The sequence below is a fragment of the Zonotrichia albicollis genome, chromosome 26 (assembly GCF_047830755.1).
Source record: "Zonotrichia albicollis isolate bZonAlb1 chromosome 26, bZonAlb1.hap1, whole genome shotgun sequence".
Classification (NCBI taxonomy): Eukaryota; Metazoa; Chordata; class Aves; order Passeriformes; family Passerellidae; genus Zonotrichia; species Zonotrichia albicollis.
This window is the reverse complement of record NC_133844.1, coordinates 6,069,660-6,096,282: the sequence shown is the minus strand read 5'-3', so window position 1 is coordinate 6,096,282 and position 26,623 is coordinate 6,069,660. Positions and strand designations below refer to the sequence as shown.

Sequence of the window (26,623 nt, the reverse complement as noted above, 5' to 3'; positions counted from 1 at the left end):
TTCTCCACTTCTCTTTTTCTTTTCCCTGGAAGTTTAGTTTCTGCTTGACCTCCCAGCTTCTCTTCTTGAACTTTTGGTACATCTTCTACCACACTCCACTCAACAATTTCCTCATTATCAGAGGGTGCAAATAAAACATCATCTGCCACATCTTCACGGCAGTCGTCCAGTGCAAAAGAAGTCTGAAGTTTGTCTGTCATTGCAGGACTCAGGATTTTTCTAGCGTGAGGATCTCTTTGAGGAGTTTGAAAGGTTACCTTCATCGCTTTTCCCCCACTTTTTGGTGGCAAGTTTTCTTTCTGGGACAGGCGGAGAATAGAAGGTCTCCCTGTGGGTTCCGGCGGCGCAAAGAAAAAGTCGCAGTCTTCTGCTGTTAAATCATCCTTAAGGCTTCCTCCATTTTCTCCATTTTCTGCATTTAAAATCATTCTGCCGGTGGATCCCGGGACCAGCCCTGAGGACGCCCAGCTGAGAGAGCACATGCGGTACAGTTCATGCTCCACCTCTTCTGTCAAGGCACTGGTGGCTGTAGGTGAGCGTTGGAGCTGGTGGGCTTCATTCCTGTCCATGCTGATCATGTCTTCAGTCATGTATTCAGTGTTCATTCCAAAGTCACCTGCTCTCTGAAAGCTCAGTAACTTAAACCAGTGTTTTATCCATTAAACTGGACAAAATCCAAGTAATGGTTTGCCCACAAAGTGCCATCTCTCCTTGTCCCCAGGCTGTCAGTCACTCCAAAGAAGGTTTGAGGTCAGATGTTAGCATGTATGTCCTGTGGATCCCATGGTACAAACACTGACTTGAGAATAAAAATTAACTTTATTGGAGCCTAATTTATCCAGCTGTTATTTTTCATTACATATTTCTGTTGACATGGGCCCAAATACAAACATTTATTGGGCAAAGTTCATGCTCATGCAATCAGTCTCACTTAGAGTTTTACAGAAAGTAAAATTGCCTCAATGCTGAATCCTCACTGTTTGATTTAAAACCTCAACCTGTTCTGTCTCACTGCTCCATCTTCCTTACTTTACTTCCCTTTTCCTTCCTTGGGCTTTTTATTCTTTTTTTTTTGCTATTTTTCTATCTCTTATTATTTAAATGGTCTTTAATTTTTTCTTCATTCCTTTTCCTTATTTTCCTCTTCCTCTTTTCTCTTGCCTTTTTTCCTCATACCTTTCCCCTTTTGACTTTGCAATTCTTTTTATTCTTATCCAGTAATCTTTTTTCTTCCTCTTCCCTCTTCCTCTTCCTCTTCCCATTTTCTTTTCATTTTTCTTGTCTTTTTCCTTTTCCCTTTCCCTTTTCCCTCTTCCTCTTACTTTTACTTTTCCCTCTTCCTTTTCCTCTTTCTCTTCCCTTTCCAATTTCCTTGTCCTTTTCGTTTTCCTTTTACTTTTCCCTTTTCCTATTCTTCTTCCTTTTTCTCTTCACCTTCCCTTTCCTATTTCCTTGTACTTTTACTTTTCCCTTTTCCCTCTTCCTCTCCTCCTCTTTCTCTTGCTCTTTCTCTTCCTTTTTCCTTTTTCCTTTCCTCTTCCCTTTTTGTCTTTCCTTTTTGTCTTTCCTTTTTCTTTTCCTTTTCCCCTTTCAGGACCTGGGACAGCTCCGGCCCCGCCCCTCGCCGCCGGTGGGCGTGTCCCGTGCGTCACTGGGCGTGTCCCGTGCGTCACTGGGCGTGTCTCTGCGCCCACTATAACAGCGCATGCGCGGCCACCCCCCTCAACAGCCGGTTCAACATGGCGGCGGTGCGGGCGCTGCGCGGGGCCGTGAACGGCGCCGGGCCCGGCGGGCCCCGCGAGCAGGCGGCGGCTCTGACCCGCGATTTCCTGTCCCAGCCGCGCCTCAGTGAGTGCGGGGAGACCCGGGGGGCTGCGGGAGGGGGGATCCGCCCGTCTCGGGAACCGCAGCGCCGGGCCTGGGCAGGCCGCAGCGCCGGCTCGCCCACCTCCTCAGTACAGCCCGGGTTAATTAACACCGTAATTAACACTGTAATTAACCCGGTCCGTGTCCCTCCCGAAAGCCGGGGTTTGTTCCGGGAACTGGAAGTGCTGGCGGTGGGATGGAGTCTGTATTTAATGCTAAATTGAGAAATCGGGTGAAAAAGGGGAAATGCGGAGCTTTGGTGAAATCGCTCTATGGCAGCGCAGTGGGGAGAAATCAGAGTACGTGAATGAGTTTTTGTGGCTGCAGTTACATAAAATGGCTTTGCCTGTGCCCTGAATAGCGCCGGGAGCTGCAGGGGCTGCCCAGCAACTCCTGGGTCACGGATCCTTGGCAATCTCCGCCACGTTTGGGAGCCAAAGCCATCGCTGCAGTTCAGGGCTTTGCCTGGAGCAGAGGCTGCTGGCAGGGCTGGGGCCGGGGCACTGCAGGCTTTTCCGTGGAGATTTGGATTTTCCCTGAACTGGGAAAATGGGAAGTGTTCCGGGCTGCTTTTGGTTTGCCCTGGGTCTGCTTGAGAGGCCGATTGAGGAAGGAGAGCTCATGGGACAGTCACGGGGTAGAATACACTCAGGGTCAGCCTTTCCACATCAAATGCCTCACCCAGGGTCAGCTTTTCCATTCCCTATTCCTGCTTCCTTCCTGATTATCCCGTTCCCTTTTATCCCATTCTCTGTTGCCAATCCCATTCCCTGTATCTTGGTCCCATTCCCGATTCCTATTGCCCTATTCCCTGTTCTTATTCCCTAATCCTGGCCCCATTCCTGACCCCGTTTCCTGTATCTCAATCCTGGTTCCCAATCGCATTCTTGGCTATCCCAGCCCCGTTCTCTATATCCCAATATCCCATTGCTGTTACTAATCCTGTTCCCTATATCCCAGTTCCCAGCCCCATTCCTTATATCCTAATATCATTCCCTACTACTAATCCCACTTCCTATATCCCAGTTCCCATTCCCAGTTCCATTCCTGATTATCCCAATGCCATTCCCTATATCCCAGTTCCCAGCCCCATTCCCTGTTCCCTATCTCATTCCCTATATCCCAGTTCCCAGCCCCATTCCTTATATCCCAGCCCCATTCCCTGATCCCTGTCCCATTCCTGATATCCCAGTTCCCAATCCCATTCTTGATTATCCCAGTTCCCATTCCCTGTATCTCAGCCCCATTCCCTGTTTCTAATCCCATTCCCTATATCCCAATACCACTCCCTGTTACCAACCCCATTCCCTGTGTCCTGTATCCCAATCCCATTCCTGGTTCCCATTCCTATTCCCTGTTGCCATCCCAATGCTGTTCCCAATCCCTTTCCCAGTTCCCATTCCCTGTATCCTGGTTCCCTGTTCCTGATCCCAATGCTGTTCCCAGTTCCCAATCCCATTCCCTATATCCTGGTTTCCATTTCCCATTCCCAGTGTCCATTTCATGTTCCCAATCCCATTCCCTATATCCTGGTTTCCAGTCCTGTCCCCATTCCCTGTTCCAAATCCCATTCCCTGTTCCCATTCCCAGTTCCCAATCCCATTCCTTGCTCCTGTTCCAAATCCCATTTCCTGTTTCTCCATGTCATGTTCCCAATCCCATTCCCTATGTCCTGTTCCCATTCCTTGTTCCTGTTCCCAATCCCATTCCCCATTCCTGTCTGCTGGAATTTGGGGTCCTGGCTGGGCTCTTGGTGGCCCCACTGGAATTTGGGATCCTGGGATTTGGGGTCCTGGCTGGGCTCTGGATGATCCCACTGGGATTTGGGATCATCCAGATCCCAAAGTCTGGGCTGTTCCTGAGCAAGTTCCCGTTCCTGACCCTGCCCTGTTGTTTTTGCAGCGTACAAAACCGTGTCAGGTGTGAACGGGCCCCTGGTTATCCTGGACCAGGTTAAGGTAAATTCTCAGCTGTTGATGGAGATTTTGGAGGGAGAATTGCCAGGAAAAGCTGGGAAAGGTAAAATCCACCTGCTGGGAAGCTCCCCAGAGCCACTTTGGTGCATTTCTGACCACTGGGATCAAGGGGAGTGGGAAATTCCTCTGAGGCAGGAGGAAAGGGAGAAGGGAAGCAGAGTTTGGGTTTTTCTTTCTTGGGGGAAGAAAGGAGGCAGAGTTTGGGGTTTTGTTTCCTTTCTTGGGGAAAGGAAGGAAGCAGAATTTGAGTATTTCTTTCCTTTCTAGGGGAAAAGAAGGAAGCAGAGTTTGAATTTTTCTTTCTTGGAGGAAGAAAGGAAGCAGATTTTGGGTTTTTCTTTCCTTTCTGGGGGAAAAAAAGGAAGCAAAGTTTGAGGTTTTCTTTCTTGGGGAAGGAAAGGAAGCAGAATTTGAGTATTTCTTTCCTTTCTAGGGGAAAAGAAGGAAGCAGAGTTTGAGTTTTTGAAGCAGAGTTTGAGTTTTTCTTTCTTGGAGGAAGAAAGGAAGCAGAATTTGGGTTTTTCTTTCCTTTCTTGGGGAAGGAAAGGAAGCAGAATTTGGGTTTTTCTTTCCTTTGTGGGGAAAAAAAGGAACCAAAGTTTGAGGTTTTCTTTCTTGGGGAAGAAAAGGAAGCAGAGTTTGAGTTTTTCTTCCTTGGGGAAAGGAAGGAAGCAGAGTTTGGGGTTTTCTTTCCTTTCTTGGGAAAGGAAGGGAGCAGAGTTTGGTTTTCCCAAACCAGGAGTGCTGATGAATTCCCAAGCTGAATTAAAGCTGTTTGCTTTGCTCCCAACCCTGCTGTTTCCACATCTGGAAAAGGAAGCTGTGGACACTCCTGGCTTCTTTTCAGGCAGGGCTGCTGCAGGTTTTTCCTTTTGTGCAGAGACCACAATTTGGAGATTTTAGAACTGATCCTGGCATCTCCAACCATCCAAGTATTCCCATAAAAATCCCTTTAACTTTAGAAATTTCACATCCCGAGCAGGAGTTTGATTCAGATGATAAATTATTCTTCAAAACAGAGTTGTTTTGAAGAAACCAGGTTGGGAGGGTGCTGATTTTTGTTTTCTGGCTGGAGTTTCACCCCTTCCCTGCTCTCTGTGCCCCCTCAGTTCCCCAGGTACGCCGAGATCGTGCACCTGACCCTGCCCGACGGCACCAGGAGGAGCGGGCAGGTGCTGGAAGTCAGTGGCTCCAAAGCTGTGGTTCAGGTAGGAGCAGGAAGCTCTTTTTCCATCATTAATTCATCAGGATGAGCCCTAAACCAAACCAAACCTGGCTGGAGATTTGTTCCTTTTTCAATGGAAACAAAAAAATCACCTGCTTGTTCCAGTGCAGGTGGAAAATTTGAGATTTCTGACCATGCACAATGACAGTTTTGTTTCCATCTTCACTGGATTTATTTCCACACCCCCCTGGATTTCTTTCTACCTTCCTGGATTTAATTCCACCCCACTGCATTTATTTCCACCCCTCTGGATTTATTTCCATCCCCCCTGTATTTATTCCAACCCCCTGAATTCCTTTGCTGCTGGATTAAAGGAATCCCTTTAAAAGATAAGCCCCAAACCTGCCTGGAGATTTGTTCTTTTTCAGTGGAAACAAAAAATCACCTCCTTGTTCCAGTGCAGGTGGCATTGATAATTTGAGGGGATTTCTGACCATGCACAATGACATTTTTGTTTCCATCTTCACTGGATTTATTTCCACCCCACTGGATTTATTTCCATTTATTTCCAACCCCCACTGGATTCCTTTGCTCCAGGATTAAAGGAACCCCCTGAAATTTTCAGTGTTGGATTCCAGATCAGCCCCATGCTGATATTTTAAATATTTCTCCTAAAAATCTGTTTCTTTTTCACATGATTGAATCTGAAGAACTTGGCAGGGAGAAGCACTTGAGATCCAAGGAATTGTACCAGGTTTGGTGGCTGTTGCTGATAGAATTTAGGATTTTTTAGGAAGCTCTTTCCCATCATTAATTCATCAGGATGAGCCCCAAACCAAATCAAACCTGCCTGGAGATTTGTTCGTTTTCAATGGAAACCAAAAATCACCTCCTTGTTCCAGTGCAGGTGGAAAATTTGAGATTTCTGACCATGCACAGTGACAGTTTTGTTTCCATCTTCACTGTATTTATTTCCACCCCCCTGGATTTATTTCCATCCCCCCTTTATTTATTCCAACCCCCACTGGATTCCTTTGCTGCTGGTTTAAAGGAACCCTCTGGAATTTGCACTGTTGGATTCCAGATCAGCCCCGTGCTGATATTTTAAATATCAGGATAATTTGAGGAAATGCACAGTGACATTTTTGTTTCCATCCCCACTGGATTTATTTCCACTCCCCTGGATTTATTTCCACCCCACTGGATTTATTTCCATCCCCCCTGTATTTATTCCAACCCCCTGGATTCCTTTGCTGCTGGTTTAAAGGAACCCCCTGGAATTTGCAGTGTTGGATTCCAGATCAGCTCCATGCTGGTATTTTAAATATTTCTCCTAAAAATCTGTTTCTTGTTCACATGATTGAATCTTGAAAGTTTGGCAGGGGAAACACTTGAGATCCAAGGAATTGCACCAGGTTTGGTGGCTGTTGCTGATAGAATTTAGGATTTTTTAGGAAGCTCTTTTCCATCATTAATTAATCAAGATAAGCCCCAAATCAAACCTGGCTGGAGATTTATTCCTTTTTCAATGGAAACAAAAATCACCTGCTTGTTCCAGTGCAGGTGGCATTGATAATTTGAGGGAATTTCATGCACAATGACAGTTCTGTTTCCGCTTCCCCTTTATTTATTTCTATCCCCCTTTGATTTATTTCCACCCCACTGGATTTATTTCCATTTATTTCCACCTCCACTGGATTTATTTCCATTTATTTCCACCCCTCTGGATTTATTTCCATTTATTTCCACCCCACTGGATTTATTTCCATTTATTTCCACCCCTTCTGGATTCCTTTGCTGCTGGATTAAAGGAATCCCCTGGAATTTGCACTGTTGCATTCCAGATCATCCCCGTGCTGATATTTTAAGTATTTCTCCTAAAAATCTTTACATAATTGATTCTGAAGAGTTTGGCAGGGGAAAACACTTGAGATCCAAGGAATTGCACCAGGTTTGGTGGCTGTTGCTGATAGAATTTAGCATTTTTTAGGAAGCTCTTTTTCCATCATTAATTCATCAGCATGAGCCCCAAACCAAACCAAACCTGGCTGGAGATTTGTTCTTTTTCAATGGAAACAAAAAATCACCTGCTTGTTCCAGTGCGGGTGGAAAATTTGAGATTTCTGACCATGCACAGTGACAGTTTTGTTTCCATCTTCACTGGTTTTATTTCTACCCTCCTGGATTTATTTCCACCCCACTGCATTTATTTCTACCCCACTGGATTTATTTCCATCCCCCCTTTATTTATTCCAACCTCCACTGGATTTATTTCCATTTATTTCCACCCCTCTGGATTTATTTCCATTTATTTCCATCCCCACTGGATTCCTTTGCTCCAGGATTAAAGGAACCCCCTGCAATTTTCAGTGTTGGATTCCAGATCAGCCTCGTGCTGATATTTTAAATATTTCTCCTAAAAATCTGTTTCTTGTTCACATAATTGATTCTGAAGAGTTTGGCAAGGGAAAGACTTAAGATCCAAGGAATTGCACCAGGTTTGGTGGCTGTTGCTGATAGAATTTAGCATTTTTTAGGAAGCTCTTTCCCATCATTAATTAATCAGGATAAGCCCCAAATCAAACCTGCCTGGAGATTTGTTCTTTTTCAGTGGAAACAAAAAATCACTCCTTGTTCCAGTGCAGGTAGCATTGATAATTTGAGGAAATTTCATGCACAATGACAGTTTTGTTTCCACTTCCCCTTTATTTATTTCTATCCCCCTTTGATTTATTTCCACACCCCCCTGGATTTATTTCCATTTATTTCCACCCCCACTGGATTTATTTCCATTTATTTCCACCCCTTCTGGATTCCTTTGCTGCTGGATTAAAGGAATCCCCTGGAATTTGCACTGTTGCATTCCAGTTTATCCCCATGCTGATTTTTTAAGTATTTCTCCTAAAAATCTGTTACTTTTTCACATTATTGAATCTGAAGAACTTTCCACTTGACATCCAAGGAATTGCACCAGGTTTGGTGGCTGTTACTGATAGAATTTAGCATTTTTTAGGAAGCTCTTTTTCCATCATTAATTAATCAAGATAAGCCCCAAACCAAACCTGGCTGGAGATTTGTTCTTTTTCAATGGAAACAAAAAAATCACCTCCTTGTTCCAGTGCAGGTGGAAAATTTGAGATTTCTGACCATGCACAGTGACAGTTTTGTTTCCATCTCCCCTGGATTTATTTCCATTTATTTCCACCCCATCTGGATTCCTTTGCTCCAGGATTAAAGGAATCCCCTGAAATTTGCAATGTTGGATTCCAGATCAGCCCCGTGCTGATATTTTAAATATTTCTCCTAAAAATCTGTTTCTTGTTCACATGATTGAATGTTGAAAGTTTGGCAGGGGAAACACTTGAGATCCAAGGAATTGCACCAGGTTTGGTGGCTGTTGCTGATAGAATTTAGGATTTTTTAGGAAGCTCTTTCCCATCATTAATTCATCAGGATGAGCCCCAAACCAAACCAAACCTGGCTGGAGATTTGTTCGTTTTCAATGGAAACAAAAAATCCCCTCCTTGTTCCAGTGCAGGTGGAAAATTTGAGATTTCTGACCATGCACAGTGACAGTTTTGTTTCCATCTTCACTGCATTTATTTCTACCCCACCGCATTTATTTCCATTCCCCCTTTATTTATTCCAACCCCCTGGATTCCTTTGCTGCTGGTTTAAAGGAACCCCCTGGAATTTTCAGTGTTGGATTCCAGATCAGCCCTGTGCTGATATTTTAAATATTTCCTCCTGGATTTATTTCCACCCCACTGCATTTATTTCTACCCCACTGGATTTATTTCCATCCCCCCTGAATTTATTCCAACCCCCTGAATTCCTTTGCTGCTGGATTAAAGGAATCCCCAGGAATTTGCAGTGTTGGATTCCAGATAAGCCCCATGCTGGTATTTTAAATATTTCTCCTAAAAATCTGTTTCTTTTTCACATGATTGAATCTGAAGAACTTGGCAGGGAGAAGCACTTGAGATCCAAGGAATTGCACCAAGTTTGGTGCTTGTTGCTGATAGAATTTAGCATTTTTTAGGAAGCTCTTTCCCATCATTAATTCATCAGCATGAGCCCTAAACCAAACCAAACCTGCCTGGAGATTTGTTCTTTTTCAATGGAAACCAAAAATCGCCTCCTTGTTCCAGTGCAGGTGGAAAATTTGAGATTTCTGACCATGCACAGTGACAGTTTTGTTTCCACCCCACTGCATTTATTTCCACCCCACTGCATTTATTTCTACCCCACTGCATTTATTTCCATCCCCCCTTTATTTATTCCAACCTCCACTGAATTCCTTTGCTCCAGGATTAAAGGAACCCCCTGGAATTTGCACTGTTGGATTCCAGATCAGCCCCGTGCTGATATTTTAAATATCAGGATAATAGGATAATTTGAGGAAATGCACAATGACATTTTTGTTTCCATCCCCACTGGATTTATTTCCACTCCCCTGGATTTATTTTCACCCCACTGGATTTATTTCCATCCCCCTTTATTTTTTTCCAACCCCCACTGGATTCCTTTGCTGCTGGTTTAAAGGAACCCCCTGGAATTTTCAGTGTTGGATTCCAGATCAGCCCTGTGCTGATATTTTAAATATTTCTCCTAAAAATCTGTTTCTTTTTCACATGATTGAATCTGAAGAACTTGGCAGGGAGAAGCACTTGAGATCCAAGGAATTGCACCAGGTTTGGTGGCTGTTGCTGATAGAATTTAGGATTTTTTAGGAAGCTCTTTCCCATCATTAATTGATCAGGATGAGCCCCAAACCAAACCAAACCTGCCTGGAGATTTGTTCTTTTTCAATGGAAACAAAAAATCACCTCCTTGTTCCAGGGCAGGTGGAAAATTTGAGATTTCTGACCATGCACAATGACATTTTTGTTTCCACCCCACTGCATTTATTTCCATCCCCCCTTTATTTATTTCCATCCTTACTGGATTCCTTTGCTGCTGGATTAAAGGAACCCCCTGGAATTTGCAGTGTTGGATTCCAGATCAGCCCCATGCTGGTATTTTAAATATTTCTCCTAAAAATCTTTACATAATTGATTCTGAAGAGTTTGGCAGGGGGAACACCTGAAATCCAAGGAATTGCACCAGGTTTGGTGCTTGTTGCTGATAGAATTTAGCATTTTTTAGAAAGCTCTTTTCCATCATTAATTAATCAAGATAAGCCCCAAACCAAACCAAACCTGCCTGGAGATTTGTTCATTTTCAATGGAAACAAAAAAATCACCTCCTTGTTCCAGTGCAGGTGGCATTGATAATTTGAGGAAATTTCATGCACAATGACATTTTTTTTTCCACTTCCCCTTTATTTATTTCTATCTCCCTTTGATTTATTTCCACACCCCCCTGGATTTATTTCCATTTATTTCCACCCCCACTGGATTTATTTCCATTTATTTCCACCCCACTGGATTTATTTTCATTATTTCCACCCCTTCTGGATTCCTTTGCTGCTGGATTAAAGGAATCCCCTGGAATTTGCACTGTTGCATTCCAGTTCATCCCAATGCTGATTTTTTAAGTATTTCTCCTAAAAATCTGTTTCTTTTTCACATGATTGAATCTGAAGAACTTGCCACTTGACCTCCAAGGAATTGCACCAGGTTTGGTGGTTGTTGCTGATAAAATTCAGGATTTTTTGTTTTAAACCAAGATTTTTTGTGGTGTTTTCCACCAGCTCTTTCAGAGCAGCTCCTACTTTGTGCCCTGAGGTGAAGCAGCACTCAGGAATTACTTGGTGAAGCACAAAACTCCTGTCCTGTGGTTTATTTTTATTTTTATTTTTATTTTTTCTGCTGCATTTGCAGGTATTTGAAGGCACTTCAGGGATTGATGCCAAGAAAACCTCCTGTGAGTTCACTGGGGACATCCTGAGAACCCCGGTGTCAGAGGACATGCTTGGTGAGCATTTACCTGTGCCTGTCAGCACTGAACTGATTTATCCAAAATCAGCTGCTTTTCACAAAAATTCTCATTTTTCTTGCTCTTTCCTATAGGCAGAGTGTTCAATGGGTCAGGAAAACCCATAGACAGAGGTCCCATTGTCTTGGCTGAGGATTTCCTGGACATTATGGGTTTGTTCTTAATTATTTTCTGAGGGGAATAAAATCAAACCTGGTGTGTTCCAGCTGAATTTATATCTTTGAACACAAGAATTAACTATTTATAATATATAACTAATATATAACTGTTGTATAATATATAACTATTTATAATATATAACTAATATATAACTATTGTATAATATATAACTATTGTATAATATATAACTAATATATAACTATTTGTTATATATTACAACACAAGATCTAACTTGGGAGGAGCTTATTCTCATTTTTGAGTATGTGAATGGCACCGAATTCCAATTAAATTATGCAAGTGCAGGGAGATGAGGGAGCAGAAAATTTCCTGCAATATTTGAAAGATGTTCTTTGTTATTTGTAGACTTAATTTACAGCACCTAAAGGTGAAATTCTGATAACCTGACAGAATTTTAAATAATTTTTACCACTGACATGAACATTTAACAGCAAAATTTTGAAAGATCAGGTGTGACCGGTGCAGCTGAGATCTGTTGGTGTCCCAGTGGGGTTTAATCTCATTTTTGAGTATATGTATGACCAAATTCTAATTAAATTATGCAAGTGCAGGGAGATGAGGAAGCAGAAAATTTTCTGCAGTATTTGAAAGATGTTCTTTGTTATTTGTAAACTTAATCTAGAGCACATAAAGGTGAAATGCTGATAACCTGGCAGAGTTTTAAATGATTTTTACCACTGAAATGAGCATTTAACAGCAGTGTCGTGAAAGGTGTGACCAGGTGCAGGTGAAGATCTGTTGGTGTCACAGTGGGGTTTAATCTCATTTTTGAGTATATGTAGGACCAAATTCTAATTAAATTACCCAAGTGCAGGGAGATGAGGGAGCAGAAAATTTGAAAGATGCTTTTTGAGTGTCCAGGGAGTAACATTGTGTTCTCTCCACAATCCCACAGGGCAGCCCATCAACCCCCAGTGCCGGATCTACCCCGAGGAAATGATCCAGACTGGCATTTCTGCCATCGATGGCATGAACAGCATTGCCAGGGGCCAGAAAATCCCCATTTTCTCAGCTGCTGGGCTGCCCCACAACGAGGTGAGACCCTCAGAGCTGCTCTAAACCCGCTGGGAGCCAAAATAAATTCAATTCAGGGCTGTGGGACAGCATCAGGTGCAAACCTTGGGGTGTTTCTTGCCTAGATCGCAGCTCAGATCTGTCGCCAGGCCGGCTTGGTGAAGAAATCCAAAGATGTGATGGATTACAGCGAGGAGAACTTTGCCATCGTCTTTGCTGCCATGGGGGTGAGCCCACAGAGCTGGGGGAAGCTGGGGCTGCAGGAACCAGAGACATTCTGAGCATGGCTGAGGCCTGAGCAGCTTTTGTGTGTGCGGAATTAAAGAATGGGTGAAAATCCCCAAAGGGGCTGGATCTGCCTCTGCACAGGCTGCCCAGAGGAGCTGTGGCTGCCCCAGCCTTGAAGTGTGCAGGGCTGGGTGAGGCTTGGAGCACCCTGGGGTGCTGGGAGGTGTCCCTGCCCATGGCACTGGAGGGTGGCTGATCACAAAAGGGACAGGGCTGCTTTGGAACCAGCCTTGAGCTGTTTGATTTTCCTGCATCACTCCCATTCCATGGTTATGACAATGGGAAGGTGCCACCAGCTCACATCCCAGCCAGCAGGCCAAAAAACTTAATATTAAAACTCACTTTATAAGTTTTTTGACCAATCACACAAAGCAAAAGCACATTGACAGTAGTTCTATCCAATCACTATCAGCACAGGTATCTTTGGTTAAACAATGGTTGCTTATTTCAAATACAATCCCTGCTTGTGAGCCTCAGCACACAGAGCTCCATTATTAATCTTTAACCTTCCTAATATCTCTCTAGATAAACTTTTCTGCACCTTAGAGAGTTATTCTAGACAAGCATTAATACACAGCCCATTGTTCTATTTGTCCTTGCTTTTCTACAGTTTAATAATTTTTCTGCTGACCAATCTCATGGCTGCTGCTTAGCTCTAATCACAGTTCTGCTGTCTCTGAGGCCTTTGCAGCTTTCCCAAAACCCTCTGATTTTGTGCATTCCCACAGAGGGGTTTTTGGGGTCCCTTCCCACCCAAACCATCCCATGATTCCAACAAAGCCTGGCTGGTCAGGATAAAATACCTCAGACTTGATCTCCAGCCTGGAATTGCTCACTCTGGCAGTGTAGAGGAACCTGATGGCTGGAGATCTTTGCTGTGGGTTATTAATGAGCTCATCAACCCTTAATTGGCTGGGGAATGTGCCAGGTCCAACCCAGAGCTGTGCTTTAGGTGAACATGGAAACCGCCCGGTTCTTCAAGTCGGACTTTGAGGAGAACGGCTCCATGGACAACGTGTGCCTGTTCCTGAACCTGGCCAACGACCCCACGTGAGTGGCACCCCCTGAGGGGGCACACAGACACCTGGGGGGCACAGAGCCTGCTGGGGGGCACAGAGCCTTCTGGGGGGGTTGTGCAGGTGCCACTTGTGGGGTGGGGGTTTGTGGCAGCAGCACTGGAAGTGAAATTCTGATGGAGCTCCAGGTGCAATGGTGCTGGAGCTGCTGCAGGTGTTGGAGAAGATGAAATATAAAAGCCTCATCAATATGATTGCCTGGCAAAAGATTTGGAGAATATGGAAACTATAAGTGAGATTGAAATGAAAGCAAGCTTTGAGATCCCTCAGTTACTGAACAACTGGAAAACAATGGTGTGGCTGGCTGAAGGTGATCCCCTTTTGATGGAACAACACCCTCTGCTTGCAGACAGCTCCAAGGGTCAGAGCAGACCCTACAGCTTGGCAGAAGGGCCCAAAGAGGAGTTTTTAGGGTTTAAAATGTAACACAGGATGGTAATGTAATGATTCTTATAGGCTGTATGGAAATGCTGTAGGATTTGTATCTTGTACTGGATTGGTGAGTGAGAATCAGAATATTCAACACAGAAGAAGATTTATGGTATTGGAATGGGAACTTCACTCTCTTAGCTCTTACCCCTTTTACTCTCTCACCCTCTCATCCTCTGAACCCTTCTCTCAGGCCTGCTCTGAGCTGTGCCTGGCAGCTCCCAGCAGGGCCCTGCACCCAGGCCCTTTGCAATAACCACAAGTTCCATGACCAGAAGAAGATTTATTGTATTGTAACAGGAACCTCACCCTCTGATCCTCTCTTTTACTCTCTCATTCTCTCTTTACCACACTCTATCTCTCTCCCTCTTTGGGGCCTGCTCTGAGCAGCTCCCAGCTCCCAGCAGGGCCCTTTGCAATAACCCCAAATTCGATCACCAGAAGAAGGTTTATTCTATTGTAATGGGAAATTTTCTCGCTCATCCTCTTTACCACTCTCTTTACCTCTCTTTCTCTCTTTCTGGTCTGCTCTGAGCTGTGGCTGCAGCTCCAAACAAGGCCCCTGCACCCAGGCCCTTTGCAATAACCCCAAATTTGATGACCAGAAGAAGGTTTATTCTATTGTGATGGGAAATTTCTTTCTCATCCTCTTTACCTCTCTATCTCTCGGGCCTGCTCTGAGCTGTGCCTGGCAGCTCCCAGCAGGGCCCTTTGCAATAACCCCAAATTCCTGACCTGGCCTCAGAGATCTCCCATCTCCATCCATCGCAACCGTGCTACCCCCCAACACTTGTACCTGCAGGGGCAGCACTGGAGCTGCTGGAGGTGCAATGCTGGAGCTGCAGGGGCAGCACTGGAGCTGCAGTGGTGCCTGGCAGCCCCAGGTGTGGCTCAGGTGTCCCTGCAGGTGACAGCAGCTTTGTGTTGCAGCATCGAGCGCATCATCACACCCCGGCTGGCGCTGACCACGGCCGAGTTCCTGGCCTACCAGTGTGAGAAACACGTGCTGGTCATCCTGACAGACATGAGCTCCTATGCTGAGGCTCTCCGAGAGGTGTGTGTGTGCTCATTAAGGTGTTAATTAATGGGGGTGTCGGCAGAAAGGGGTGCTGGGAAGTGAGGATCCAAACTGTTCATTGGGATGGTTGGGAGCAGCCGGTGAGGATTTTTGCTGATCCTTGCTTGGCTGGGATTTATTTCACTGGTGGTGATTCCAACCCTGGAAGTGTCCAAGGCCAGGTTGGACACAGGGCTTGGAGCAGCCTGGGACAGTGGGAGGTGTTCCTGCCATGGCAGGGGTGGCACTGGATGACATTTAAGTTTTTTTCCAACCCAAAGCACCCCATAATTCTATGAATCAGCAGTTTGATACCCTAATTCTGGATTTGGCTTGTCCTGTCACAAAGCCACCCTTAAGGTGTTAATTAAAGGGGGTTGGAGCAACCTGGGATGCAGCCTCCCTTTTCATCCCAATTTCCAGCCATCCCATTTCCCTTCTCTTTCCCCATTTCTGAGGTACTTGAGAGGTTCAGACTCCCCAGAACACCTGATCCCAAAGATTCCCCTCTAATGTATAACCCTCCCTTTTCATTTTCAATTCTTAATGAATTTAGGGGTTTTCCCCATTAGCTGAGGCATTTGAGAGGTTCAGACTCCTCGATACACCTGATACTGAAGATGTCTTCAAGATTTCTTTCTCCCTTTTAATTTTTAATTCTTTCAGAATTTACAGATTTTTTTCTTCTCCATTGTTTCTTTCATCTTTCAATGTCTCATTTCATTTATCAGCAAACCTAAAGTTCATTTATAAAAGCAAATCTCTTTTTCCATTCATCAATCAGTGGAATCCTTCCCATTGTTTCCTTTATTTCCCAGTGCTGGTTTTATCTCCCAAACAACTTGTTTGCAAAGACAAACCCACCATTCCTCTCTTCACCTAAAACTATATTTTTACGAGAATTAATACAGCATAACTTTCTAACCCAACACATATAATATTCATTTGAATATTTCCCAAAAGCTAATAATTAAATCCTCATTTTTTTCACATTTTTGTGGCTCCTGCAGGTGTCAGCAGCTCGGGAGGAGGTGCCTGGGCGCCGAGGTTTCCCTGGCTACATGTACACCGACCTGGCCACCATCTACGAGCGCGCCGGGCGGGTGGAGGGCAGGAACGGCTCCATCACCCAGATCCCCATCCTCACCATGCCCAACGACGGTGAGGCCTTGGGAAAATGGGCCTGGGGTCACTGGGGCAATGTGCCACCTGTTGATGGAGTGACAAAATTGTCCTTTGTGCCCTTAAAAAGGAAAGGAGAGAAGTTTAGAAGTTTAGGTGGAAAAGGCATCTCATAGGCTTGGGGGATTTCAGCTCAGAATTAAGGATAGCTAATTGGTTGTAGGAATTCACTGTAGGAATGTGCCTCTTGTTGACAGAGTGACAGAACTCTTCCTTTGTCCACTTGGAAAGGAAAGAAGTTGAGAGGTTTAGGTGAAAAAGGCCTCTCGTAGGCTTGGGGGATTTCACCTCAAATTTAGGAAGAGCAAATTGGTGAGTCCTTCTAGGAATGTCCCTTGAGTCACTGTAGGAATGTGCTTCTTGTTGATGGAGTGTCAAAACTGTCCTTTGTGCCCTTAAAAAGGAAAGGAGAGAAGTTTAGAAGTTTAGGTGGAAAAGGCATCTCATAGGATCTGGGTTTGTTCTGAAATCTCAGGATTTCACCTCAAACTTAAGGAGAGCAAATTGGTGTAGGAACTCACTGTAGGATTGTGCCTTGAGTCCCTGTGGGAATGTGCCTCTTGTTGATGCAGTGTCAAAACTGTCCTTTGTCCCCATAAAAAGGAAAGAAGTTTAGAGGTTTAAGTGAAAAAGGCCTCTCATAGGACCTGGGTTTGTTCTGAGGTCTCAGGATTTCATCTCACACTTAAAGATAGCAAATTGGTGTAGGAATTCAATGTAGCAATGTGCCTCGTGTTGACAGAGTGACAAAACTGTCCTTTGACCCCTCAAAAAGGAGAGAAGTTTAGAAGTTTAGGTGAAAAAGGCCTCTCATAGGCTTGGGGGATTTCACCTGAAATTTAAGGAGAGCTAATTGGTGTAGGAATTCACTGTAGGATAGTACCTGGAGTCCCTGTGGGAATGTGCCACCTGTTGATGGAGTGACAAAATTGTCCTTTGTGCCCTCAAAAAGGAAAGAAGTTTAGAGGTTTAAGTGAAAAAGGCCTCTCGTAGGACCTGGCTTTGTTCTGAAGTCACAGGATTTCACCTCAAACTTAAGGAGAGCAAATTGGTGTAGGAATTCACTGTGGGGATGTGTCTCTTGTTGACAGAGTGACAAAACTGTCCTTTGACCCCTAAAAAGGAAAGAAGTTTAGAGGTTTAGGTGAAAAAGGCCTCTCATAGGACTTAGGGGATTTCACCTCAAACTTAGGGAGAGCAAATTGCTCAGTCACTGTAGGAATATGGCTCCTGTTGACAGAGTGTCAAAACTGTCCTTTGTGCCCTAAAAAGGGAAAGAAGTTTAGAGGTTTAGGTGAAAAAGGCCTCTCATAGGACCTGGGTTTGTTCTGAAATCTCAGGATTTCACCTCAAACTTAAGGAGAGCACATTGGTGTAGGAACTCACTGTAGGATTGTGCCTCGAGTCCCTGTGGGAATGTGGGTCTTGTTGTTGGAGTGTCAAAATTGTCCTTTGTGCCCTTAAAAAGGAAAGAAGTTTAGAGGTTTAGGTGAAAAAGGCCTCTTGTAGGACTTAGGGAATTTCACCTCAAACTTAGAGAGAGCAAATTGCTCGGTCACTGTAGGAATGTGCCTGGAGTCACTGTGGGAATGTGCTTCTTGTTGACAGAGTGACAAAACTGTCCCATGTCCCCTCAAAAAGGAAAGAAGTTTAGAAGTTTAGGTGGAAAAGGCATCTCATAGGCTTGGGGGATTTCACCTCAAATTGAGGGAGAGCAAATTGGTGTGGGAATTCACTGTAGGAATGTGGCTCCTGTTGATGGAGTGACAAAACTGTCTTTTGTGCCCTAAAATGGGAAGAAGTTTAGAGGTTTAGGTGGAAAAGGCCTCTCATAGGACCTGGGTTTGTTCTGAAGTCACAGGATTTCACCTCAAACTTAAGGAGAGCAAATTGGTGTAGGAACTCACTGTAGGATTGTGCCTGGAGTCCCTGTGGGAATGTGCTTCTTGTTGTTGGAGTGACAAAACTGTCCTTGGTCCCCTCAAAAAGGAAAGGAGAGAAGTTTAGAAGTTTAGGTGGAAAAGGCCTCTCATAGGCTTGGGGGATTTCACCTCAAATTTAAGGAGAGCAAATTGGTGTGGGAATTCACTGTAGGAATGTAGCTCCTGTTGATGGAGTGACAAAACTGTCTTTTGTGCCCATAAAAAGGAAAGAAGTTTAGAGGTTTAAGTGAAAAAGGCATCTCATAGGATCTGGGTTTGTTCTGAAGTCTCAGGACTTCACCTCAAACTTAAGGAGAGCAAATTGGTGTAGGAACTCACTGTAGGAGTGTGGCTCTTGTTGTCAGTGTAACAGAACTGTCCTTTGACCCCTCAAAAAGGTGAGAAGTTTAGAAGTTTAGGTGGAAAAGGCCTCTCATAGGCTTGGGGGATTTCACCTCAAATTTAGGAAGAGCAAATTGGTGAGTCCCTCTAGGAATGTGCCTTGAGTCACTGTAGGAATGTGCTTCTTGTTGATGGAGTGTCAAAACTGTCCTTTGTGCCCTCAAAAAGGAAAGGAGAGAAGTTTAGAAGTTTAGGTGGAAAAGGCATCTCATAGGCTTGGGGGATTTCACCTGAAATTTAAGGAGAGCAAATTGGTGTAGGAATTCACTGTAGGAATGTGCCTCCTGTTGATGGAGTGACAAAATTGTCCTTTGTGCCCTTAAAAAGGAAAGAAGTTTAGAGGTTTAGGTGAAAAAGGCCTCTTGTAGGACTTAGGGGATTTCACCTCAAACTTAGGGAGAGCAAATTGCTCGGTCACTGTAGGAATATGGCTCCTGTTGACAGAGTGTCAAAACTGTCCTTTGTGCCCTAAAAAGGGAAAGAAGTTTAGAGGTTTAAGTGAAAAAGGCCTCTCATAGGATCTGGGTTTGTTCTGAAGTCTCAGGACTTCACCTCAAACTTAAGGAGAGCACTGTAGGAATGTGGCTCCTGTTGATGGAGTGACAAAACTGTTCTTTCTGCCCTCACAAAGGAAAGAAGTCCAGAAATTTCTTTCCTCCATGAAAAAGGCCTCTCATAGGACCTGGGTTTATTCTGAAATCTCAGGATTTCACCTCAAACTTAAGGAGAGCAAATTGCTGAGTAAAGGTTGCAATGTGCCTCCAGTCCCTGGAGGAATGTGCCTCTTGTTGACTGAGTGACAAAACTGTCCTTTGTCCCCTTAAAAAAGAAAGAAGTTTAGAGGTTTAAGTGAAAAAGGCCTCTCATAGGATCTGGGTTTGTTCTGAAGTCTCAAGACTTCACCTCAAATTTAAGGAGAGCAAATTGCTGAGTCCCTGTGGGAATGTGCCTCTTGTTGACAGAGTGACAGAACTGTCCTTTGTCCCCTCAAAAAGGAAAGAAGTTTAAAAGTTTAGGTGAAAAAGGCATCTTATAGGACCTAGGGGACTTCACCTCAAATTTAAGATTCCCAATTGGACAAAGCCAAAAAGTCCCACCTGGGCAATTTACAGAAAAAGAAGAGAAAATAGAAACAAATTGTTTTTGTGAGGTGCTTTACCAGGAGGAAGAACCTCTGGCACCTGGCTCAGTTTTTCTCTGTAAAGAGTTTTATTATTTTGCCTTTTATTAAAATCTTTTTGTTTCTAACACCACCACAGAAGCCATCCTGCTGATTTTATGCCTTCTGAGGTAGCTGAGCTCTCCTGGGTGTGAAATAAATCTCCAAGAGCTGCTTTGGGGTCACCCAGCAGCACAGCAATCCTGGGGCCTTTAGGTTTCCTTCCTGTTCCAGGTTTTGGTGCTTTCTGCTAAAAATGTTCTGCCCTTTGGTGCTGATCCATGAACACTTGGGATTTGTGGAGGGAATAATTGCTGAAGTCACCTGGCAACCAAAAGCTGCAGCTCAGTGCTAAAATGGATATAAAAAGGCTGAAAATTTTCAAAACTTTTTTTTTTTTTTTTTCACAGATATTACTCATCCCATCCCTGACTTGACTGGCTACATCACTGAGGGACAGATCTACGTGGACAGACAGCTGCACAACAGGCAGGTGTGTGCCCTGCTGCTCTCAAGGTGCTTTGGGTTATTCTGATTTTGAAGGATTCCTGTTCATTCTGGGTGTTCTCCCCCAGATTTACCCTCCCATCAACGTCCTGCCCTCCCTGTCCCGGCTGATGAAGTCGGCCATCGGCGAGGGGATGACCAGGAAGGACCACGCTGATGTGTCCAACCAGCTGGTGGGTACCAAACCCCCTGGGCTGCCCAGCTGAGGCATCCAGAACATTCCTGAGGCTGCTTTCACTAAGCCTTGGCTGAGTGTTGAGTGAGAGGGTTTGGGTTTGAAGGGGAATTGTGGATGATTCCAGAGGAGGGGACAGCCAGGCTGGGGGCGTTCACATGGAGAGAGCTCAGAGCAAATTCCAGGGCCTGAAGGGGATCCAGGAGAGCTGGGGAGGGATTGGGGACAGGGATGGAGGGACAGGACACAGGGAATGGAACCCACTGCCTGAGGGCAGGGATGGATGGGATATTGGGAATTGCTGGGCTGGAATTCCCAGAGGAGCACCAGGGGAGCTGGGATGAGGGATGGAGGGACAGGACACTGGAAATGGCTTCCCATTCACTGCCAGAGGACAGGAATGGATGGGATATTGGGAAAGAATTCCTGGGCTGGAATTCCCAGAGGAGGACCAGGAGAGCTGGGGAGGGATTGGGGACAAGGGATGGAGGGATAGGACACAGGGAATGGCTCCCACTTCCAGAGGGCAGGGATGGATGGGATATTGGGAATTGGGAATTGCTGGGCTGTGAGGGGCTGGGCTGGAATTCCCAGAGGAGCACCAGGAGAGCTGGGGATGAGGAATGGAGAGACAGGACACAGGGAATGGCTCCCACTCCCAGAGGACAGGAATGGATGGGATATTGGGAATTGCTGGGCTGGAATTCCCAGAGGAGCACCAGGAGAGCTGGGAAGGGTCTGGGATAAGGGATGGAAGGACAGGACACAGGGAATGGCTTCCACTCCCAGAGGACAGGAATGGATGGGATATTGGGAATTGCTGGGCTGGAATTCCCAGAGGAGCACCAGGAGAGCTGGGGATGAGGGATGGAGGGACAGGACACAGGGAATGGATGGGATATTGGGAATTGGGAATTCCTGGCTGTGAGGGGCTGGGCTGGATTTCCCAGGAGAGCTGGGGAGGAACTGGGGATGAGGGATGGAGGGACAGGACACAGGGAATTGGGAATTCCTGGCTGGAATTCCCAGAGGAGAACCAGGAGAGCTGGGGATGAGGGATGGAGGGACAGGACACAGGGAATGGATGGGATATTGGGAATTGGGAATTCCTGGCTGGAATTCCCAGAGGAGAACCAGGAGAGCTTGGGAGGGACTGGGGATGTGAGAGATGGAGGGACAGGACACAGGGAATGGAACCCACTGCCAGAGGGCAGGAATGGATGAGATGTTGGGAATTGCTGGGCTGGAATTCCCAGAGGAGCACAAGGAGAGCTGGGATGAGGGATGGAAGGACAGGACACAGGGAATAGAACTCACTGTCAGAGGGCAGGGATGGATGGGATATTGGGAATTGGGAATTCCTGGCTGGGTGGGGACCCAGAGGAGGACCAGGAGAGCTGGGGAGGGATTGGGGACAAGGGATGGAGGGACAGGACACAGGGAATGGTTCCCACTCCCAGACGGCAGGGATGGATGGGATATTGGGAATTGGGAATTGCTGGGCTGTGAGGGGTTGGGCTGGAATTCCCAGGAGAGCTGGGGAGGAACTGGGGATGAGGGATGGAGGGACAGAACACAGGGAATGGAACCCACTGCCAGAGAGTAGGAATGGATGGGATATTGGGAAGGAATTGCTGGGCTGGAATTCCCAGAGGAGCACCAGGAGAGCTGGGATGAGGGATGGAAGGACAGAACACAGGGAATGGATGGGATATTGGGAATTGGGAATTGCTGGGCTGTGAGGGGCTGGGCTGGAATTCCCAGAGGAGCACAAGAAGAAGAGCTGGGGATGAGGGATGGAGGGACAGGACACAGGGAATGGAACCCACTGTCAGAGGACAGGAATGGATGGGATATTGGGAATTGCTGGGCTGGAATTCCCAGAGGAGAACCAGGAGAGCTGGGGAGGGACTGGGGATGTGAGGGATGGAAGGACAGGACACAGGGAATAGAACTCACTGCCAGAGGACAGGGATGGATGGGATATTGGGAATTGGGAATTCCTGGCTGGGTGGGGACCCAGAGGAGCACCAGGAGAGCTGGGGATGAGGGATGGAGGGACAGGACACAGGGAATGGATGGGATATTGGGAATTGGGAATCCCTGGCTGGAATTCCCAGAGGAGCCGTGGCTGCTCCTGGATCCCTGCAGTGCCAGGTTAGGGTAATCTGGGGCAGAGGGAGGTGTCCCTGGCGTGGCAGGGGTGGCATGAGGTGATGATGATGATGATGATGTTTGAGGGCCCTGCCAGGCTCCCTGATCCCCCTTTCCCCCCAGTACGCCTGCTACGCCATCGGCAAGGACGTGCAGGCCATGAAGGCCGTGGTGGGCGAGGAAGCGCTGACCTCTGATGATCTCCTGTACCTGGAGTTCCTGCAGAAGTTTGAGAAGAACTTCATCGCTCAGGGTAAGGCTGGCAGCAGCTCCCAGCAGGGCAGGGACCACCCCAGGGTGTTCCTTGTGCCACTCCTGTGTTGTAGTGTGTTGTTAAGTTTCTTGTGTTATTCCCCCAATTTATGTATTGTTCTCCCCTATTATGTGTAAAATGGTTTCGTTCCCCCAGTTTTTCCCGCCACTGCTAGCCCGTCAGCTAAGTTGCTATGGTAACCGCTATTCATAGTTGCCGATGTGTAATTGCTCCTCCCCTGGTTTCCCTTATAAGTGAAAGTTGTTTCCTCCCTGGGCCCAGTCAATCACCCCCTTTCTCCTCCCAGGTTTCGAGAACCTTCTCCTCTCTGGAGATGGTGGCTGGCTGGGGTCCCAGGACACCTCCTTTACCTTTTGATTATTGGTCTCCATGGAGTGTCAGTTCTGTGAAGTTCATCCCCTCACCTTTCCCGATTGGTTCCGCCTGTACCCACCCCCCTCCTTTATAATCCTGTTTCACCCCCTATGAAAGAACTTTTTCCCGGTTGGTTTCCCTGCGTTTTAGATCCCTCCTTCAATAAACCGATGTTTAACCCCCGGGAAATGGTCAGCTCCGTTCCTCCCCTATACCAGCAGTGTGAGCCAGTCCGCAGCCAGCACAGCCTGAGGCCCTCAGACGCCCAAGGGTGCTGGCCAGGAATTGCAGAGGGGCGTCGGCCTTTCGCCCTCAGCTAGTCGGACTCTAAACTTCGAGCCACATATGCCTCCTTCTGCACTCCTGCCCCTCGTGTCCCTGTCGAAGGAAGGGGACCAGGACACCAGTTGGTTCATCACAGGCCTTTCAGGTCTGGTCCGGTCCCGGTCCCTCAGGTCTTTCTGGTCCAGTTTATTAAAGAAAGTATCAAACACTTATACAGCAAATAATAAGCTTATGAATATTTTGTAAGCCAAGCAATCTATTGGTTAAACTATAGCATTAACTCATCTTCATTCCTTAGGGATTACATCTCTTTTTTTTCATGTCTCTTTCCCTGTTTGTTATCACACTACAGCTAGGCCCAAGGACATGCTATCAACACAGGTGCAGGACTTGGAATTAGCCATGGTTTTGTACTTTTCCATTTTCTAGCAGCTAAATTCCCAACGTGTCCCCGCAGGGCCCTACGAGAACCGCACGGTGTTCGAGACGCTGGACATCGGCTGGCAGCTGCTCAGGATCTTCCCCAAGGAGATGCTCAAGAGGATCCCCCAGAGCACCCTGGCTGAGTTCTACCCTCGGGATGCCAAGCACTAGCCCGGCTCCTCGTGCCCCTGCTCTGTGGTTTGGTTTCCTTTTCCATGTGTTGGTGTTTCCCTGTCGCCCTCCCAGCTCCACCCAGCAGCAGGTGACACTTGTGGCGGTGTTCCCAACTGAGAGCAGTTTGGAAAATTATCCCTTCTCCCAACAGGCTGCATCTCCAGGAGGATGCTGTGAAAATGTGCAATAGCCACCATGAGGTTTGGGCTTTGAAATGAGCTTTTTGTGGGGTTCTCAAGGCTCTGAGCGTGACCAGAAATTGCAAATCTTCACTTTGAAACTGTGGGTTAGAAAACATAAAAGAAGAAATGTGACTTGCATTCCTTGGTGGCAACAAATGTGACAACATTCCTTGGTGAAAAATGCAGATTTTTAACCAGGGCTGCACATTCTGAAAGGATGTGGAGGTGACACTTCCAGCAAAGGTGGCAAAGTCCTTGTCCTTTCAGAGGACAAAAGCCAGTGAGGTGCTACCTGACACTAGCAGGGTAAAGCTTAATTATTGAACTGCAGGTTTTAAATTGAAGTTTGCAGAGTAAATTTCCTCCTTCGCCCTCTTTTGGTTGGATTCTGGAGATGCCAAACAGAACCAGCAGCTCAGTTTGGGCTCAGAATTGTCACCACAGCTGTTGGTGGCTCAAGGCTTTGTGCTGCTGCTGAGGGGAATCCTGAGAGCTGAAAACCAACCTAAAACCTGGCCTAGGTCTGCTGGTGTGAGCTCAGCTTTTAAACCATGGCCTGCACACACAAGGCAACAGGAGTTGATAGAAAAGGCAGCCTTTAATGTGAGAAGGGATATTTCCAACCTGCTCCAGGTGTGCCATGGCTGGAGCTGTTGTGGTTTGCACTCCAGGCACAGATTTGCCTCAGCATTCCCAAACTCTGCAGTCCTGGCTGGGCAATTCCGTGTTGTTCCTTTTCCAACGGGTTCAGCCGAGGCTCTGGGCCTGCTGCTGCTGCTGCTGGTACAATTCCATCAATTCCTTGCTTTTTCCAGGCTTTCCTGTAGTCTGAGCCCTGGGCTGGCTCAGCAGAGCATGTTGCACCTCCCTGCAGTGTCTGGGAAGGTGCTAACATGACTGGAATGTGCAAATTCCAGCTTTCCCTGACGTCCCCTGTGCAGTTCTCTGGTTTGTCCCGTGTTCTCTGTGGCTGCAGCAGCGACCTGATTCCAGTGCATTCCACCCAAAGCTGTGTCCAGTCTCTTTTTCCTGAGGTCAGGATGGGAGGGCAGAAGCCTTGGCATGAAAACACTTTAATGTAGAGAAATCTCTAAATAAATTAAATATGGAAGGTGTTAAACAAACGGGAGCTTTGGTGGTGAAAATTCACTTGGGGTGTTCCTGGGTGTGGATTCAGGGTCACTGGAGCCACCCCCACACTGTCCCTGAGGAGGAGGAGGAGGGTTTGACCTTCAGCCCCAGTCACGGGGAAAGGCTTTGCAGGAATGTGCAGGGAATGTGATCCCTCTGTGCTCACCTCCCTCCCTCCCTCCCTCTGCTGGGGGAGGCTTGGGAACCTCAAACTCCTGGAGAATGAGCTCAGGCCCCGTTTGGGCTGGGGGTTTGGGTGTGGGGGTCAGTCAGGGACCCCACCCCTACATCACCTGGGCAGGGTTAGGAGAGACCCCGGCCCAGGGGGGGACAGACTGAGCCTGCACAGGGCCCTGCAAAGCCAGGAATGGGCAAAGCAAAGCCTGGAATAGGCAAATCAGACCCAGGAATGGGCAAACCTGGAATGGGCAAATCAAACCCAAGAATCACCAAACCAGACCTAGGAATGAACAAACCAAACCCAGGAATGGGCAAACCTGGAATTGGCAAACCAAACCAAACCCAGGAATGGGCAAACCTGGAATGGGCAAATCAAACCCAAGAATCACCAAACCAGACCTAGGAATAAACAAACCCAGGAATGAGCAAACCTGGAATGGGCAAACCAAACCAAACCCAGGAATGGGCAAATCAAACCCAGGAATGAGCAAACCTGGAATGGGCAAATCAAACCAAACCCAGGAATGGGCAAATCAAACCCAGGAATCACCAAACCAGACCTAGGAATGAACAAACCAAACCCAGGAATGGGCAAACCTGGAATGGGCAAACCAAGCCCAGGAATGGGCAAACCTGGAATGGGCAAACCAAACCAAGCCCAGGAATGAGCAAACCTGGAATGGGCAAATCAAACCCAAGAATCACCAAACCAGACCTAGGAATGAACAAACCAAACCCAGGAATGAGCAAACCTGGAATGGGCAAACCAAACCAAACCCAGGAATGGGCAAACTTAGGAATGACCACACCAGGAATGGGCAAATCAAAACCAGGAATGGCCTGGGCAAACCCAGGAATGAACAAAAGTAGGAATGAGCAAACCAGGAATGACCAAGTCAAACCTGGAAATGAACAAAACCAGGAATGAGCAAACCAAACCCAGGAATGGTAAACCTGGGAATGAACAAACCCAAGAATGGGTGAAACCAGGAATGGCCAAAGTAAACCCAAGGATGGCGAATCTGGGAATGGGCAAGCCCAGAAATGAAACCAGGAATGCCCAAACCAAGCCTGGGAATGGGAAGCTGAAGAGTGACAAAGCCAAGAAAAAACAACCCAAAACCAGGAATG

The 26,623-nt window shown here is 46.5% G+C and overlaps 1 protein-coding gene across 1 annotated transcript; it reads left to right on the top strand.

Annotated features, from left to right (window-relative positions):
• The first annotated feature begins 1,687 nt into the window (after positions 1-1,687).
• Positions 1,688-26,623, top strand: ATP6V1B2 (ATPase H+ transporting V1 subunit B2). Its single transcript, XM_074559236.1, has 14 exons — positions 1,688-1,848; positions 3,769-3,824; positions 4,952-5,050; positions 10,833-10,926; positions 11,022-11,099; positions 12,020-12,159; positions 12,264-12,365; positions 13,379-13,476; positions 14,862-14,985; positions 15,999-16,149; positions 20,064-20,146; positions 20,229-20,333; positions 22,613-22,742; positions 23,860-26,623. Exons 1-14 carry the CDS (start codon positions 1,740-1,742, stop codon positions 23,994-23,996), a joined length of 1,506 nt encoding a protein of 501 aa, XP_074415337.1. The 5' UTR covers positions 1,688-1,739; the 3' UTR covers positions 23,997-26,623.

What these genes read in the sequence shown, in the direction of transcription:
- ATP6V1B2 (XM_074559236.1), top strand. Translation starts at nt 1,740, where the DNA reads ATGGCGGCGGTGCGGGCGCTGCGCGGGGCCGTGAACGGCGCCGGGCCC. An exon ending in GGATTTCCTGGACATTATGG is followed by an intron (nt 11,100 to 12,019) that starts GTTTGTTCTTAA and finishes ACAATCCCACAG; the next exon opens with GGCAGCCCATCAACCCCCAG. An exon ending in CTGGGCTGCCCCACAACGAG is followed by an intron (nt 12,160 to 12,263) that starts GTGAGACCCTCA and finishes TTTCTTGCCTAG; the next exon opens with ATCGCAGCTCAGATCTGTCG.